General features: G+C 47.5%; 2 protein-coding genes across 53 annotated transcripts in view; one reads left to right on the forward strand and one right to left on the reverse strand.

The window, feature by feature from the left end:
* Positions 1 to 16,136, forward strand: part of c17h15orf39 (chromosome 17 C15orf39 homolog) — a 209,825-nt gene that overhangs the window by 171,937 nt on the left and 21,752 nt on the right. For all 3 annotated transcript variants that reach the window (XM_052466098.1, XM_052466096.1, XM_052466097.1), the window contains 2 exons: positions 304 to 5,101; positions 9,136 to 9,310. In XM_052466098.1, the coding sequence (XP_052322058.1) occupies positions 341 to 5,101; positions 9,136 to 9,310 (4,936 nt within the window). In that variant the 5' untranslated portion in view covers positions 304 to 340. The remainder of the gene's footprint in view (positions 1 to 303; positions 5,102 to 9,135; positions 9,311 to 16,136) is intronic.
* LOC127908295 (uncharacterized) lies at positions 10,859 to 15,914 on the reverse strand. 50 transcript variants are annotated; one of them, XR_008066677.1, is made up of 6 exons: positions 13,679 to 15,914; positions 13,485 to 13,576; positions 13,301 to 13,380; positions 12,916 to 12,961; positions 12,553 to 12,765; positions 10,859 to 12,518 (listed from the first exon to the last, which is right to left on the reverse strand). XR_008066677.1 is itself a non-coding variant. In XM_052466102.1 (6 exons), the coding sequence occupies exons 3-6, from the start codon at positions 13,271 to 13,273 to the stop codon at positions 12,166 to 12,168; spliced, it is 936 nt and encodes a 311-aa protein (XP_052322062.1). In that variant the 5' UTR covers positions 13,274 to 13,380; positions 13,485 to 13,576; positions 13,679 to 15,914; the 3' UTR covers positions 10,859 to 12,165. The 50 variants fall into 50 exon arrangements, 3 of the variants coding, with proteins under 3 accessions (XP_052322062.1, XP_052322061.1, XP_052322063.1); XR_008066673.1 differs by having other exon boundaries at positions 12,841 to 12,961; XR_008066669.1 differs by having other exon boundaries at positions 12,841 to 12,978.

The following is a 16,136-nucleotide window of genomic DNA, read 5'->3' on the forward strand; positions in this document are numbered from 1 at the left end:
ATTTCAGGCTAGATCAGAAGAACTAAAACGTTGAACTTTTGACCTGAGTGACCTCATGTCTGAGACCTCTTAACAGAAACACTCTATATTATTGTGTTTTTTGCTTGTATTTGAAAGACATGAACATTGATATTCATCATATTTGTAACCATAGAGTTGATCAAATGGGGACAGAGGAGCTAGTAACTCACTAGAACTTTTGAAATAATTTGAACCGAAAGACCTCATATCTGTTAAGCACTTTGAACAGCATTTGTAGTGAGAAATGTGCTGTATAAACATCTATTCTCTCCTGTGTCTCAGATCCGGGTCTATTATCGGACCACCACAGAGTCAACACATGATGAGCAACAGCAGTAAACGAGTCCAGCCAAGCTTCACTGTCGCCCCGGTGGTCCAGAGCAAGATGCCCCGGCTGGAAGGGCCCGTCATTGGTAGCGTGGCATCTACAGAGGCAGGAGGGCTCTCTAAACCAGCCAGCCTGGCTCACTACCCCTCTGCCCCCCACCACACACCCCAGACCCAGGCTCTGCAGAACAACAGGGCCTACTTCACCTATGACCTTGGGGGTCACGACCTCTCAGACCCTGACCTCCAACCTTCCTGGAGCCCCTCTGAGGGGTTGCTGCTGAACAGGAGGAATGTGGGGGTTTCCCCTCAGAGCCCGGAGGAGGGGTCGTTACGAAACCACATAGTTTACAGTGGGACAGAGACCTTTTCTACTGAGAGTAGTAGTGTTAGTGGTAGTAACTCTGTCTCTGCGACTGCTCAGGACACTCCAGCTAAGCAGGGTTTTACCTACTACACCAGGAGCCCAGGCGGGCTGAGGAGTCCCACCAGCGTGCCTGGGACCATCGCTATGCCCATTGCTGTGAGGAAGCAGCCCCCTGTTGGAGGACTTAGCCTCTCCCCTCAGTCTGAGAACTCTGTCTGTCTGAGTCTGGCTGTTCCCAAACCGCTCTACGGACACCCCTCCCCCTGCTGTTCTGAGCTGGGCTGTACTGTAGGACAGAGGCACAGTCTGGAGCAGAGGGGGGGAGTACACAGGATCCATCCCCATCTTAATGTGTATGAGGGGTGGATGTATAGTCCTCGCTCCCACCACCACCCCAGGGCTCTGCAGCCGGAGCACGGTGTTGAGACAGAGAGACTATCAGACAGATTGCCTCTAAAAGATGGCAAGAACCACCAGCACCAACCCAATGGAATCCCCAACAGAGCAGCATCGGCACAAAGGTTTCCTGTCTTCATGGAACCAACCTACAGCATTGGTTACCCATGTTCCCCGGCCCGTGCCGTACTAAGCCCCTCCTCATTTACATGTGACCCCCTCTCTTCACAGTTAAGCGCCTCCCCCTATGGGGCTGATCAATGCCAACGTCTACAAATCCCCTCTAAACGTCCCACCTATCACAGCTTGGTCTCTTCCCACCCCTCCTGCTCTTCCTCTCACCCCTCCTGCTCTTCCTCTCACCCCTCCTGCTCTTCCTCTCACCCCTCCTGCTCTTCCTCTCACCCCTCCTCCCATCCCTCTCACCCCTCCATCCATCCCTCTCACCACTCCTCCCATCCCTCTCACCACTCCTCCCATCCCTCTCACCACTCCTCCCATCCCTCTCACCCCTCCTCCCATCCCTCTCACCATCCCTCTCATCCCTCCTGCCATCCCTCTCATCCCTCCTGCCATCCGTCTCATCCCTTCCACCCGACAACATACAAACCCATGAGCCCTTTGCACCATGGCGTTCCGGTAACATCACAGGTTTCTCAGGGCCGCTCTCCTCCCAATGTGGCCAAATACAGCCAGCTCCCAGTCACACAGCCCATGTTTTACTACCATCCTCAGGCAAATGTGGAGGGAGAGAGTGAGAGTTGTGGAGCAGGGTTTAAAGATGCAGGAGGAGGAATGCACAGAGACGGAGACTGGGAGGATGTTATGGTCCCTAAAGGTTCTAAACGACCCCGACCTCCCAGTCCCACCCAGACAGGACCCCACCTAGCTTCTCATCTTCCCAGCAAAGCAACCCCCTCCCACTACCTTGTCACCCAGTCTATGTACAGTACTGATGTCCCCATGTCTAGCCACATGGCTCCTAGTAGCCACCCATACCTCAGGAGTTTTGACCAGCCCTCCTATCATCAATTGTACAGGATGCCCCTGAATGCAGCAGGTCAGATGAGAACCCCTGCTATAGCCCCAGAGAGACCCTGTGCCTCTCCATCTCCCCCCAGCAGCCTACAGCGGACTGAGAGACCCCTGGACTACTCCCTGACTCAGTACAGATCTCCAGTCACCTCTCCTCAGGTCTCCTCCCCCAGGAGACACCACCTATCTCGGGGACACTCTGACTCCACACTCCCTGGAGCCCCACTGACTGTCTCCACCACACTGTCACGGGCTGACTATGTCCATCACAACCACCCAGCCAACCACCACCACCACCACAGCAACAACCATGCTACTACAGCCATGTGTACAACTGCTGTAAACTATGGCAACCACAACCACCACACAACTACAGCCAACCAGAACAACCACCAACACACAACTACACGTAACCATCACAACGCCACGTGTCGGGGAATGACTGGTTCTACTGTAGTGAGGCTTCGAGACAGTCCTGTCCCTCAGTCTAATGTGCATGGAGACATGATCACTACTGGTACAGAAACGCTGAAGAGATGTGTCTCAGTCTCAGACCGACCCATCAACATAGACTCCACCTCACCAAAACACACACAGGACAATGGGGATGACGTCATTGATGTGGAACTGTATCAGAAACGACAGAAGATGAAGACGAACGGAGAGGGAGAGAGAGCAGAGGGATATAGAGCAGAGGGAGGGAGAGCAGAGGTGAACGGAGAGGGAGGCGGACTCGATAGCTGTCAGTCTCCCTCTCCTCCCATGCCAGTCATCAACAATGTTTTCAGCCTGGCTCCATACAAGGCTTACCTAGAGGCTGCTGGCATGCTGTCTCTACCTGTTAGAGGATCTCAGAAAACTGACAGCCAGCCTTCTGGACACTGTGTGCTCAAACCTGAGACCCAATCAGACCCTCACAGACGTCATCAACACAGACAGGAAACAGGTCCTACATCTGACCCACACAGGCCTGAGAGAGACCCTGAACGAGAGGAAGGGAAGCCTGTATCAATCAATCACAGGATTGGTAACCATGTAGTCCGACCAGCCTCAGAACAGCAGAGGCCTGTAGTCCAGCAGAGGATTCTGGGTACTGTAGTCAGATCAGACACAACACAGAAGAAGCCTGAAGTGCCTTTTTTTAGTGAACCACCGCAGGAACCAGAGAGGGAGGTGGATGTGAAGACTGACGATTTGCAGATTAAAGTCGTTAAGGAAGAGGAGGAGGAACCACAGCAAGAACCAGAGAGGGAGGTGGAAGTGAAGACTGATGACGACATGCAGACTAAAGTGGTTATTAAGGAAGAGGAAGAGGAAGAGATGGAGGTGGCAGCAGCAACAACAGAGCCGGGTGTGTTTGTACATGATCTCACCGTGGGTGTTATTAAGAAATGTGAATCTGATCAACTGGACAGTAAATTGTCAATAGCGTCAGATAAATATATTTCTATTATGTCAGCTACAGATAGATGTGTGATGGAAGGATCTTTTACTTACAACGAGCACCACCATCAGTCCCAAACTCAGCACCACCATCAGTCCCAAACTCAGCACCACCATCAGCCCCGGTCCAACCACCATCCATTCCATCCCCTGTCCAACCACCATCCATCCCAGCCCCTGTCCAACCACCATCCATTCCATCCCCTGTCCAACCACCATCCATCCCAGCCCCTGTCCAACCACCATCCATTCCATCCCCTGTCCAACCACCATCCATCCCATCCCCTGTCCAACCACCATCCATCCCATCCCCTGTCCAACCACCATCCATCCCATCCCCTGTCCAACCACCATCCATCCCATCCCCTGTCCAACCACCATCCATCCCAGCCCCTGTCCAACCACCATCCATCCCATCCCCTCTCCAACCACCATCCATCCCATCCCCTCTCCAACCACCATCCATCCCATCCCCTCTCCAACCACCATCCATCCCATCCCCTGTCCAACCACCATCCATCCCAGCCCCAGTCTGAGCACCATCCATCCCAGCCCCAGTCTGAGCACCATCCATCCCAGCCCCAGTCTGAGCACCATCCATCCCAGCCCCAGTCTGAGCACCATCCATCCCAGCCCCAGTCTGAGCAACATCCATCCCAGCCCAAGTCCGAGCACCATCCATCCCAGCCCCAGTCTGAGCACCATCCATCCCAGCCCCAGTCCAACCACTATCCACCCAATCCGCCGCAGCCCCACCTACGTCCCAAATCAACAACTCCACCCCAACCCCTCTCAATAAGGCATAGGAAAGTTGGCGCGTTCAACCATAACATACACCACCCTCCCCAGGCCCATCAGAAGCCCTATGACCAGACTGCTACACCACACCCCAAATCATCCAGCCCTCCCCAAGCCACCAACCCAGCCACGACCAAACTGAACCTTCAAAACATCCCTCCTCAATGTCTCAAACTATCCACTTATAAGATCGTCCTGCCAGATAACATGCTCCGGGCTGTTGCTCCCCCTCCCTGCTCTACAGAGGTCCCACAGTCACCCACTGACGCTACAGCTGTAGCCAAATCCAGCCGCAGCCCTCATGCCCTTTCAGACAGCAACTACAGCTTCCGACCAGCCAGACAGCACTTCCTAGAGCTGCACCTCTTACTTTGTAACCTGGTTTCCAGCTGTGTGTCCCACACCCCACCCACAGAGCTCCAAATCTGGCTGTCCCAGCTGGACATCTCCCTTACCTCCACCGCCATTTCCCCACCCAAGGCCCAGAAGGTGACCTCTCTGCTGGGTTCTGAGGCCAGGGAGGTGTGGCTGAAGGAACCAGAGAACCAGGCTGCCCTCCAGAATGTGCTCCAGAGACTGGGGCAGTATGTAGCCCAGAAGCAGTGTCCCTTCCCCCATGTGATGAGGGCAGGCGCGGTGTTTGTTCCCATGCTGGTGGTCAAGGAGCTGCTCTTCCCTCAGGTCCAGGGGGTCTACATCGACCAGGTTCTCCAGGTACAGTTGTGACGTACTGGATCTCGATCTAATCTTAAATCAATACATTTTAGCACCACATATAATACATAACGTCACTCATTTTCATTACGCGTGACAGGTCACTCATTTCATTACACGTGACAGGTCACTCATTTCATTACACATGACAGGTCACTCATTTCATTACATGTGACAGGTCACTCATTTCATTACATGTGACAGGTCACTCATTTCATTACATGTGACAGGTCACTCATTTCATTACATGTGACAGGTCACTCATTTCATTACATGTGACAGGTCACTCATTTCATTACATGTGACAGGTCACTCATTTCATTACATGTGACAGGTCACTCATTTCATTACATGTGACAGGTCACTCATTTCATTACGCGTGACAGGTCACTCATTTCATTACACGTGACAGGTCACTCATTTCATTACACGTGACAGGTCACTCATTTCATTACACGTGACAGGTCACTCATTTCATTACATGTGACAGGTCACTCATTTCATTACATGTGACAGGTCACTCATTTCATTACATGTGACAGGTCACTCATTTCATTACATGTGACAGGTCACTCATTTCATTACACGTGACAGGTCACTCATTTCATTACATGTGACAGGTCACTCATTTCATTACATGTGACAGGTCACTCATTTCATTACATGTGACAGGTCACTCATTTCATTACATGTGACAGGTCACTCATTTCATTACATGTGACAGGTCACTCATTTCATTACATGTGACAGGTCACTCATTTCATTACACGTGACAGGTCACTCATTTCATTACATGTGACAGGTCACTCATTTCATTACACGTGACAGGTCACTCATTTCATTACATGTGACAGGTCACTCATTTCATTACATGTGACAGGTCACTCATTTCATTACACGTGACAGGTCACTCATTTCATTACATGTGACAGGTCACTCATTTCATTACACGTGACAGGTCACTCATTTCATTACATGTGACAGGTCACTCATTTCATTACATGTGACAGGTCACTCATTTTCATTACATGTGACAGGTCACTCATTTCATTACATGTGACAGGTCACTCATTTCATTACGCGTGACAGGTCACTCATTTTCATTGCTGTGCATTGGGAAAGTATTCAGACCCCTTGACTTTTTCCACGTTACGTTACAGCCTTATTCTGAAATGGATGAACTTGTTTTTTTCCTCATCAATCTACACACAATACCCCATAATGACATCACAATACCCACCCCATAATGACATCACAATACCCACCCCATAATGACATCACAATACCCACCCCATAATGACATCACAATACCCACCCCATAATGACATCACAATACCCACCCCATAATGACATCACAATACCCACCCCATAATGACATCACAATACCCACCCCATAATGACATCACAATACCCACCCCATAATGACATCACAATACCCACCCCATAATGACATCACAATACCCACCCCATAATGACATCACAATACCCACCCCATAATGACAAAGCAAAAACAGGTTTAGATATTTTTGCAAATTTATAAAAATAAATAAAAACTGAAATATACCATTTGTACCTTTGACAGCGATTACAGCCTCAAGTTTTCTTGGGTATGACGCTACAAGCTTGGCACACCTGTATTTGAGGAGTTTCTCCCATTCTTCTCTGCAGATCCTCTCAAGCTCTGTCAGGTTGGATGGGGAGCGTCACTACACAGCTATTTTCAGGTCTCTCCAGCGATGTTTGATCATGTTCAAGTCCGAGCTCTGGCTGTGCCACTCAAGGACATTTAGAGACTTGTCCCGAAGCCACTCCTGTGTTGTCTTGGCTGTGTGCTTAGGGTCATTGTCCTATTAGTCTGGGGTGAATATTCACCTTCCCGAGCTCCTGAGCATTCTGGAGCAGGTTTTCATAAGGATCTCTCTGTACTTTGCTCTGTTCATCTTTCCCTCGATCCTGACTAGTCTTCCAGTCCCTGCTGCTGAAAAACATTCCCACAACGTGATTCCACCATGGTTCACCGTAGGGATGGTGCCTGGTTTCCTCCAGATGTGACGCTTGGCATTTCGGCCAAAGAGTTCAATCTTGATTTCATCAGGCCAGAGAATCTTGTTTTGCATCATCTGAAAGTCCTTTAGGTGCTTTTTGGCAAACTGATCTGCTTTTTACTGAGGAGTGGATTCAGTCTGGCCACTCTACCATGAGGTCTGATTGGTGGAGTGCTGCAGAGATGTTTGTCCTGCTGGAAGGTTCTCCCAGCTCCACAGAGGAACTCTGGAGCTCTGTCAGAGTGACCATCGGGTTCTTGGTCATCTCCATGACCAAGGCCCTATTCCCCCAAATGTTCAGTTTGGCTGGGTGGCCAGCTCTAGGAAGAGTCTTGGTGGTTCCAAACTTCTTCCATTTAAGAAAGAGGGAGGCCACTGTGTTCTTGGGGACCTTCAATGCTGCAGACATTTTTTGGTACCCTTCCCCCAATCTGTGCCTCGACACAATCCTGTCTCTGAACTCTACGGACAGTTCCTTCAACCTCATGGCTTGGTTTTTGTTCTGACATGCACTGTGGACTGTAGGACCTTATATAGACAGGTGTGTGCCTTTCCAAATCATGTCCAATCAATTCAATTTACCACAGGTGGACTCCAATCAAGTTGGAGAACTCAATTCTGAGTCTCATAGCAAAGGGTCTGAATACTTATGTAATTAAGGTATTTCTGTTATTTTTTTTATACATTTGCAAAAATATATAAAAACCTGTTTTCGCTTTGTCATTTTGGGGTATTGTGTGTAGATCGATGACATTTGTACATTTTCTTTACCCATTATAGAATAAGCCCATAACGTAACAAAATGTGGAAAAAGTCAAGGGTCTGAATACTTTCTGAATGCACTGTATATAAAAGTATGTGGACACCCCTTCAAATTAGTGTATTCTGCTATTTTAGCCACACCCATTGCTGAAGTGCGTAGCACATAAAACTCGTCTGTCCTCGGTTGCAAGACTCACTACCAAAACTGCCTCTGGAAGCAACGTCAGAAGAACTGTTTGTCAGGAGCTTAATGAAATGGGTTTTCATGGCCGAGCAGCCGCACACAAGCATCAGCCAAGCATTGGCTGGAGTGGTGTAAAGCTCACCACCATTAGACTCTGGAGCAGTGAAAACGCATTCTCTGGAGTGATGAATCACGCTTCACCATGTGGCAGTCCGACTGACGGATCTGGGTTTGGCGGATGCCAGGAGAACGCTGCCTGCCCGAATGCGTATTTCCAATTTGACTGGCCTGCACAGAGCCCTGACCTCAACCCCATTGAACACCTTTGCGATGAATTGGATGCCTACTGCGAGCCAGGCCTAATCGCTCAACATCAGTGCCCGACCTCACTAATGTTCTTGTGGCTGAATGGAACCAAGTCCCCACTGCAATGTTCCAATATCTATTGGAAAGCCTTTCCAGAAGAGTGGAGGCTGTTATAGCAGCAATGTTCCAACATCTAGTGGAAAGCCTTCCCAGAAGAGTGGAGGCTGTTATAGCAGCAATGTTCCAACATCTAGTGGAAAGCCTTCCCAGAAGAATGGAGGCTGTTATAGCAGCAATGTTCCAACATCTATTGGAAAGCCTTCCCAGAAGAATGGAGGCTGTTATAGCAGCAATGTTCCAACATCTATTGGAAAGCCTTCCCAGAAGAGTGGAGGCTGTTATAGCAGTGAAGGGGGGAGAAACTCTAAATTAATGCCCATGATTTTGAAATGAGATGTTGGATGAGCAGTTGTCCACATACTTTTGGTCATGTAGTGTATCACATTTCATTTGCTGTTTGTGTCTGATAAATTACCCATGTCAAGTCTCTGCTTTTTCTGTACGTAAAGCACATTTCTGTTAAGACTACAAAGTAGCCTGGGTACCAGTTTGTTTTGTGCTAACATTCCACTCCATCTACTTGTTGGCATATGACACATAGTATGAGGAGTGGAATGTTAGCACAAAACAGTTCTGTATTTCAGGCTTACAATAAAGTTGATCTAATGTAATGACAGGAGCACAAGGTGGAGTTGAGACCTACCACTCTGTCTGAGGAGAGACACCTGGTGACGCTGCAGAAACGACCATGTTCCTCCAAGCTCCGCAGGCTCCTGTCACTCAAACACCTGCCTAACATCTACCCTGACGTTCTCAACCTCTACTATCACAGCTGTGTCTGCAAGAGCCTGGGTGAGTTAGTCGTTAGCCTGCTAGCCTGGCCCTTGATAGAGCCTGGGTGAGTTAGCCGTTAGCCTGGCCCCTGATAAAGCCTGGGTGAGTTAGCCCTTAGCCTGCTAGCCTGGCCCTTGATAGAGCCTGGGTGAGTTAGCCGTTAGCCTGGCCCCTGATAAAGCCTGGGTGAGTTAGCCCTTAGCCTGCTAGCCTGGCCCTTGATAGAGCCTGGGTGAGTTAGCCGTTAGCCTGGCCCCTGATAAAGCCTGGGTGAGTTAGCCCTTAGCCTGCTAGCCTGGCCCTTGATAGAGCCTGGGTGAGTTAGCCGTTAGCCTGGCCCCTGATAAAGCCTGGGTGAGTTAGCCCTTAGCCTGCTAGCCTGGCCCTTGATAGAGCCTGGGTGAGTTAGCTGTTAGCCTGGCCCCTGATAAAGCCTGGGTGAGTTAGCCCTTAGCCTGCTAGCCTGGCCCTTGATAGAGCCTGGGTGAGTTAGCCGTTAGCCTGGCCCCTGATAAAGCCTGGGTGAGTTAGCCCTTAGCCTGCTAGCCTGGCCCTTGATAGAACCTGGGTGAGTTAGCCGTTAGCCTGGCCCTTGATAGAGCCTGGGTGAGTTAGCCGTTAGCCTGGTCCTTGATAGAGCCTGGGTGAGTTAGTTGTTAGCCAGGCCCCAGAGGGTTAGATCACAGTTAGCCAGAGAGGTATACTACAAAGCAGGATCAATGAGTTAGCTAACTTTGACAAATAAACGGAAATAGCTGTTGAGTGTCTGGTTCATTTAGAAAGCTAAACTTCTACCTGTGTTTGGTTGTTGAGCCCATTTTTAAGATTATCAACAACAACAAAAATGTGTTATTTCAGAATATTTAGATAAGTTAGCTCCCTAATTCAGTGAATCTAATTTGTAGTATACCACTCGGATGCTTGTATCTCAATCACTGGTGTACATACACATTAGTAAAGATACAGTGCCTTGCGAAAGTATTCGGCCCCCTTGAACTTTGCGACCTTTTGCCACATTTCAGGCTTCAAACATAAAGATATAAAACTGTATTTTTTTGTGAAGAATCAGCAACAAGTGGGACACAATCATGAAGTGGATCGACATTTATTGGATATTTCAAACTTTTTTAACAAATCAAAAACTGAAAAATTCGGCGTGCAAGATTATTCAGCCCCTTTACTTTCAATGCAGCAAACTCTCTCCAGAAGTTCAGTGAGGATCTCTGAATGATCCAATGTTGACCTAAATCTAATTTACTTGTCCATATCCTTGACATCCGTCACAATGTCAGCCAGTCATTCATTTATTTATTTTGGTTCCCATTAGCTGTTAGAATCAGCTTTTCCTGGGGTCATGCCAAGAAATATTGTTATGTTTAGACCATAGTTAGCTGGCTATGGCTATCCAACAGAGAGGGATGCTATGTTAGCTAGCTGGCTATGGCTATCCAACAGAGAGGGATGCTATGTTAGCTAGCTGGCTATGGCTATCCAACAGAGAGGGATGCTATGTTAGTTAGCTGGCTATGGCTATCCAACAGAGAGGGATGCTATGTTAGCTAGCTGGCTATGGCTATCCAACAGAGAGGGATGCTATGTTAGCTAGCTGGCTATGGCTATCCAACAGAGAGGGATGCTATGTTAGTTAGCTGGCTATGGCTATCCAACAGAGAGGGATGCTATGTTAGCTAGCTGGCTATGGCTATCCAACAGAGAGGGATGCTATGTTAGTTAGCTGGCTATGGCTATCCAACAGAGAGGGATGCTATGTTAGCTAGCTGGCTATGGATATCCAACAGAGAGGGATGCTATGTTAGTTAGCTGGCTATGGCTATCCAACAGAGAGGGATGCTATGTTAGTTAGCTGGCTATGGCTATCCAACACTGGAACTCTTCCAAATAATATATAATAATATATCAAATCAAGGTAAGCTTTTGGTTTTATTAATTCATTGCCACCGGGGCAATAATAAACGGTGTAGCTAATAAACAGCTTACTGACTGCACACAGTAACGTTACTGCATGATTGTAGCTGGTTTACTAACGCATTAGTTCTATTAGCTATGTTGACTAGGACGTTACTTTAGCTAATATGGGGACAACGATCTGGGCTGTGTGTAGCGGTTTGGCTTGTAAAGATTTTTTTTGCCTGGTCACATACCGCTGATGTGTTGCTCATTTGAAGTCCACAAACGAAGGGAAAAGGTGAGAGGAGGAGAGTGCATAGAGGTTAGAATGAATACAACATGGCTGCTATGAAAGTGAACTGTGTTTTATGCGTGATCAGGGGTGTATTCATTCCGCCGATTCTGTTGAAAAACATTTCTTAAACCATCAATCAATCAAATGTATTTATAAAGCCCTTTTTACATCAACTGATGTCACAAAGTGCTGTACAGAAACACAGCCTAAAACCCCAAACAGCAAGCAATGCAGGTGTAGAAGCACGGTGGCTCGGAAAAACTCCCTAGAAAGGCCAAAACCTAGGAAGAAACCAGGCTATGAGGGGTGGCTGGTCCTCTTCTGGCTGTGCCGGGTGGAGATTATAACAGAACATGGCCAAGATGTTCAAATGTTCATAAATGACCAACAGGGTCAAATAATAATAATCACAGTAGTTGTCGAGGGTGCAACAGGTCAGCACCTCAGGAGTAAATGTCAGTTGGCTTTTCATAGCCGATCATTGAGAGTATCTCTACCTCTCCTGCTCTCTCTAGAGAGTTGAAAACAGCAGGTCTGGGACGTGTGTGTGTGTGTCTCCATTGTGGCCTGACTGACGGCTGGCTGCCTTGCGTTTCAGTTTGGAATCTGGGTGAAAGCAGAAGCAAATGTCTTACATGGAGTATTACTGAGAGGCTGAACAGAAACATAGTCACAGGCCTGCTATCTGTGTGAACTGGAGATGTTGCATGGGGACCTGGATAAAATGGGGACCTGGATAAAATGGGGACCTTGAAGGGGACCTGGATAAAATGGGGACCTGGATAAAATGGGGACCTTGATAAAATGGGGACCTTGATAAAATGGGGACCTTGAAGGGGACCTGGATAAAATGGGGACCTGGATAAAATGGGGACCTGGATAAAATGGGGACCTGGATAAAATGGGGACCTGGATAAAATGGGGACCTGGATAAAATGGGGACCTGGATAAAATGGGGACCTTGAAGGGGACCTGGATAAAATGGGGACCTTGATAAAATGGGGACCTGGATAAAATGGGGACCTGGATAAAATGGGGACCTTGATAAAATGGGGACCTTGAAGGGGACCTGGATAAAATGGGGACCTTGAAGGGGACCTGGATAAAATGGGGACCTGGATAAAATGGGGACCTTGAAGGGGACCTGGATAAAATGGGGACCTTGATAAAATGGGGACCTGGATAAAATGGGGACCTTGAAGGGGACCTGGATAAAATGGGGACCTTGAAGGGGACCTGGATAAAATGGGGACCTGGATAAAATGGGGACCTTGAAGGGGACCTGGATAAAATGGGGACCTGGATAAAATGGGGACCTTGAAGGGGAACTGGATAAAATGGGGACCTGGATAAAATGGGGACCTTGAAGGGGAACTGGATAAAATGGGGACCTTGAAGGGGAACTGGATAAAATGGGGACCTGGATAAAATGGGGACCTTGAAGGGGAACTGGATAAAATGGGGACCTGGATAAAATGGGGACCTGGATAAAATGGGGACCTGGATAAAATGGGGACCTTGATAAAATGGGGACCTTGAAGGGGACCTGGATAAAATGGGGACCTGGATAAAATGGGGACCTTGAAGGGGACCTGGATAAAATGGGGACCTTGAAGGGGACCTGGATAAAATGGGGACCTGGATAAAATGGGGACCTTGAAGGGGACCTGGATAAAATGGGGACCTGGATAAAATGGGGACCTGGATGGGGACCTGGATAAAATGGGGACCTGGATAAAATGGGGACCTTGAAGGGGAACTGGATAAAATGGGGACATTGAAGGGGAACTGGATAAAATGGGGACCTTGAAGGGGAACTGGATAAAATGGGGACCTGGATAAAATGGGGACCTGGATAAAATGGGGACCTGGATAAAATGGGGACCTTGAAGGGGACCTGGATAAAATGGGGACCTTGAAGGGGACCTGGATAAAATGGGGACCTGGATAAAATGGGGACCTTGAAGGGGAACTGGATAAAATGGGGACCTGGATAAAATGGGGACCTTGAAGGGGAACTGGATAAAATGGGGACCTGGATAAAATGGGGACCTTGAAGGGGAACTGGATAAAATGGGGACCTTGATAAAATGGGGACCTGGATAAAATGGGGACCTGGATAAAATGGGGACCTGGATAAAATGGGGACCTGGATAAAATGGGGAACTGGATAAAATGGGGACCTTGAAGGGGAACTGGATAAAATGGGGACCTGGATAAAATGGTGTTATGGAGTTTCCCCAGACATAGGAAGCTTACTTTGCCTGGACTAAAAAGTTGTTTCAATGGAGTTGAGACTCCTCTGTTATTCAGTTGGTCTCCTTTTTGTTATTGGCACACACACTGAGCTTTGTTGTTTTTTATTACCCTTTATTCACTTAATTACTTTCCTATTGTTGAGAGGTGAACCTGCAAGTAAACATTTCATTGCACTGTGTGCTTGAATTTCTAAATTCCTGTGTGTTTTGCAGCCAAAACCAAATTCACACTCTTATCTATTTCATGATAAGTTGTAAGTTTATCATTTGCATGAATTAGCAAGAGACCAGTCTTAAAAACAAGTTCAGCATTTATTCTTGATGAGTACTGACCCAAAATACAAAGAACATTACATTTTAAAGAGAGAACATAAAATGACGTCATCAGTTTCACACTCTCTCCCATCCTCAATAGCGTAGTATTCAGGTCTGGAGATCTTCTACTCCCCTCATAAAACTACATTCCAACCTGTCTAAAATATATACTTTTCTCCACTAATGGAACACAACCCAAACATTCTTATCTGTCTGAAAAGCTATCTCATCTCTCCCCCTTAAACTCGCAAGGTACAGACAATCAATTTGTTTTTACTCACATTTTCAGTAACAGCTTAACCAAGAGCCCATACATTTCATATCATAACATAATAGTATCAGAATGAATGGTTTTAATTGAAATGTATACATTATTAATTATTTCATCTATAATTTCCTTCAACAGTGCTCAACATGCTGTATATCCTGTGTATATGCCAAATAAGCAAACATGAACCCCCACCCCCTATGCCAAATAAGCAAACGTGAACCCCCACCCCCCAACCCTAACCCCCACACACACTGTCATGTTTGGTGATGAAAAAGTATGTGTTTGCAGAAGAAGGTACTGTGTGTTCAGTATGTCTCCAGTAATCAGTCTGTGATTGATCGAAATCACTGATATGATGTCATGTCTGTTTTTGTCACACGAACCCTTCTGTTAACCAGATCCAGGTTGGTTTAGAAAAGAACATTTGGATTTAGCGAGGGACTGGACCTGGTTAAATCGTATGATCCTATTGGCTTGTTTGATTTGGGAGTCCATTCATTGCTAAACCCAGAATGGCAGTATTAAATGCAGAAAGAATGTCAACAACTTCAAGGCTTGCATGGTGTTAAATGTGTGCTGTTGCGACAGTATTATATTTCCCATTTCCCATATATAGGGCTCTACTGTTGACCAGGGTTCATATATAGGGCTCTACTGTTGACCAGGGTCCATATATAGGGCTCTACTGTTGACCCGGGTCCATATATAGGGCTCTACTGTTGACCCGGGTCCATATATAGGGCTCTACTGTTGACCAGGGTCCATATATAGGGCTCTACTATTGACCAGGGTCCATATATAGGGCTCTACTGTTTACCAGGGTTCATATATAGGGCTCTACTGTTGACCAGGGTCCATATATAGGGCTCTACTGTTGACCAGGGTCCATATATAGGGCTCTACTGTTGACCAGGGTCCATATATAGGGCTCTACTGTTGACCAGGGTCCATATATAGGGCTCTACTATTGACCAGGGTCCATATATAGGGCTCTACTGTTGACCAGGGTTCATATATAGGGCTCTACTGTTGACCAGGGTCCATATATAGGGCTCTACTGTTGACCCGGGTCCATATATAGGGCTCTACTGTTGACCCGGGTCCATATATAGGGCTCTACTGTTGACCAGGGTCCATATATAGGGCTCTACTATTGACCAGGGTCCATATATAGGGCTCTACTGTTTACCAGGGTTCATATATAGGGCTCTACTGTTGACCAGGGTCCATATATAGGGCTCTACTGTTGACCAGGGTCCATATATAGGGCTCTACTGTTGACCAGGGTTCATATATAGGGCTCTACTGTTGACCAGGGTCCATATATAGGGCTCTACTGTTGACCAGGGTCCATATATAGGGCTCTACTGTTGACCAGGGTCCATATATAGGGCTCTACTGTTGACCAGGGTCCATGTATAGGGCTCTACTGTTGACCAGGGTCCATATATAGGGCTCTACTGTTGACCAGGGTCCATGTATAGGGCTCTACTGTTGACCAGGGTCCATGTATAGGGCTCTACTGTTGACCAGGGTCCATGTATAGGGCTCTACTGTTGACCAGGGTCCATATATAGGGCATATATAGGGCTCTACTGTTGACCAGGGTCCATATATAGGGCTCTACTGTTGACCAGGATCCATATATAGGGCTCTACTGTTGACCAGGGTCCATATATAGGGCTCTACTGTTGACCAGGGTCCATATATAGGGCTCTACTGTTGACCAGGGTCCATATATAGGGCTCTACTGTTGACCAGGGTCCATGTATAGGGCTCTACTGTTGACCAGGGTCC

This window comes from Oncorhynchus keta, chromosome 17 (genome assembly GCF_023373465.1).
Source record: "Oncorhynchus keta strain PuntledgeMale-10-30-2019 chromosome 17, Oket_V2, whole genome shotgun sequence".
NCBI lineage: Eukaryota > Metazoa > Chordata > Actinopteri > Salmoniformes > Salmonidae > Oncorhynchus > Oncorhynchus keta.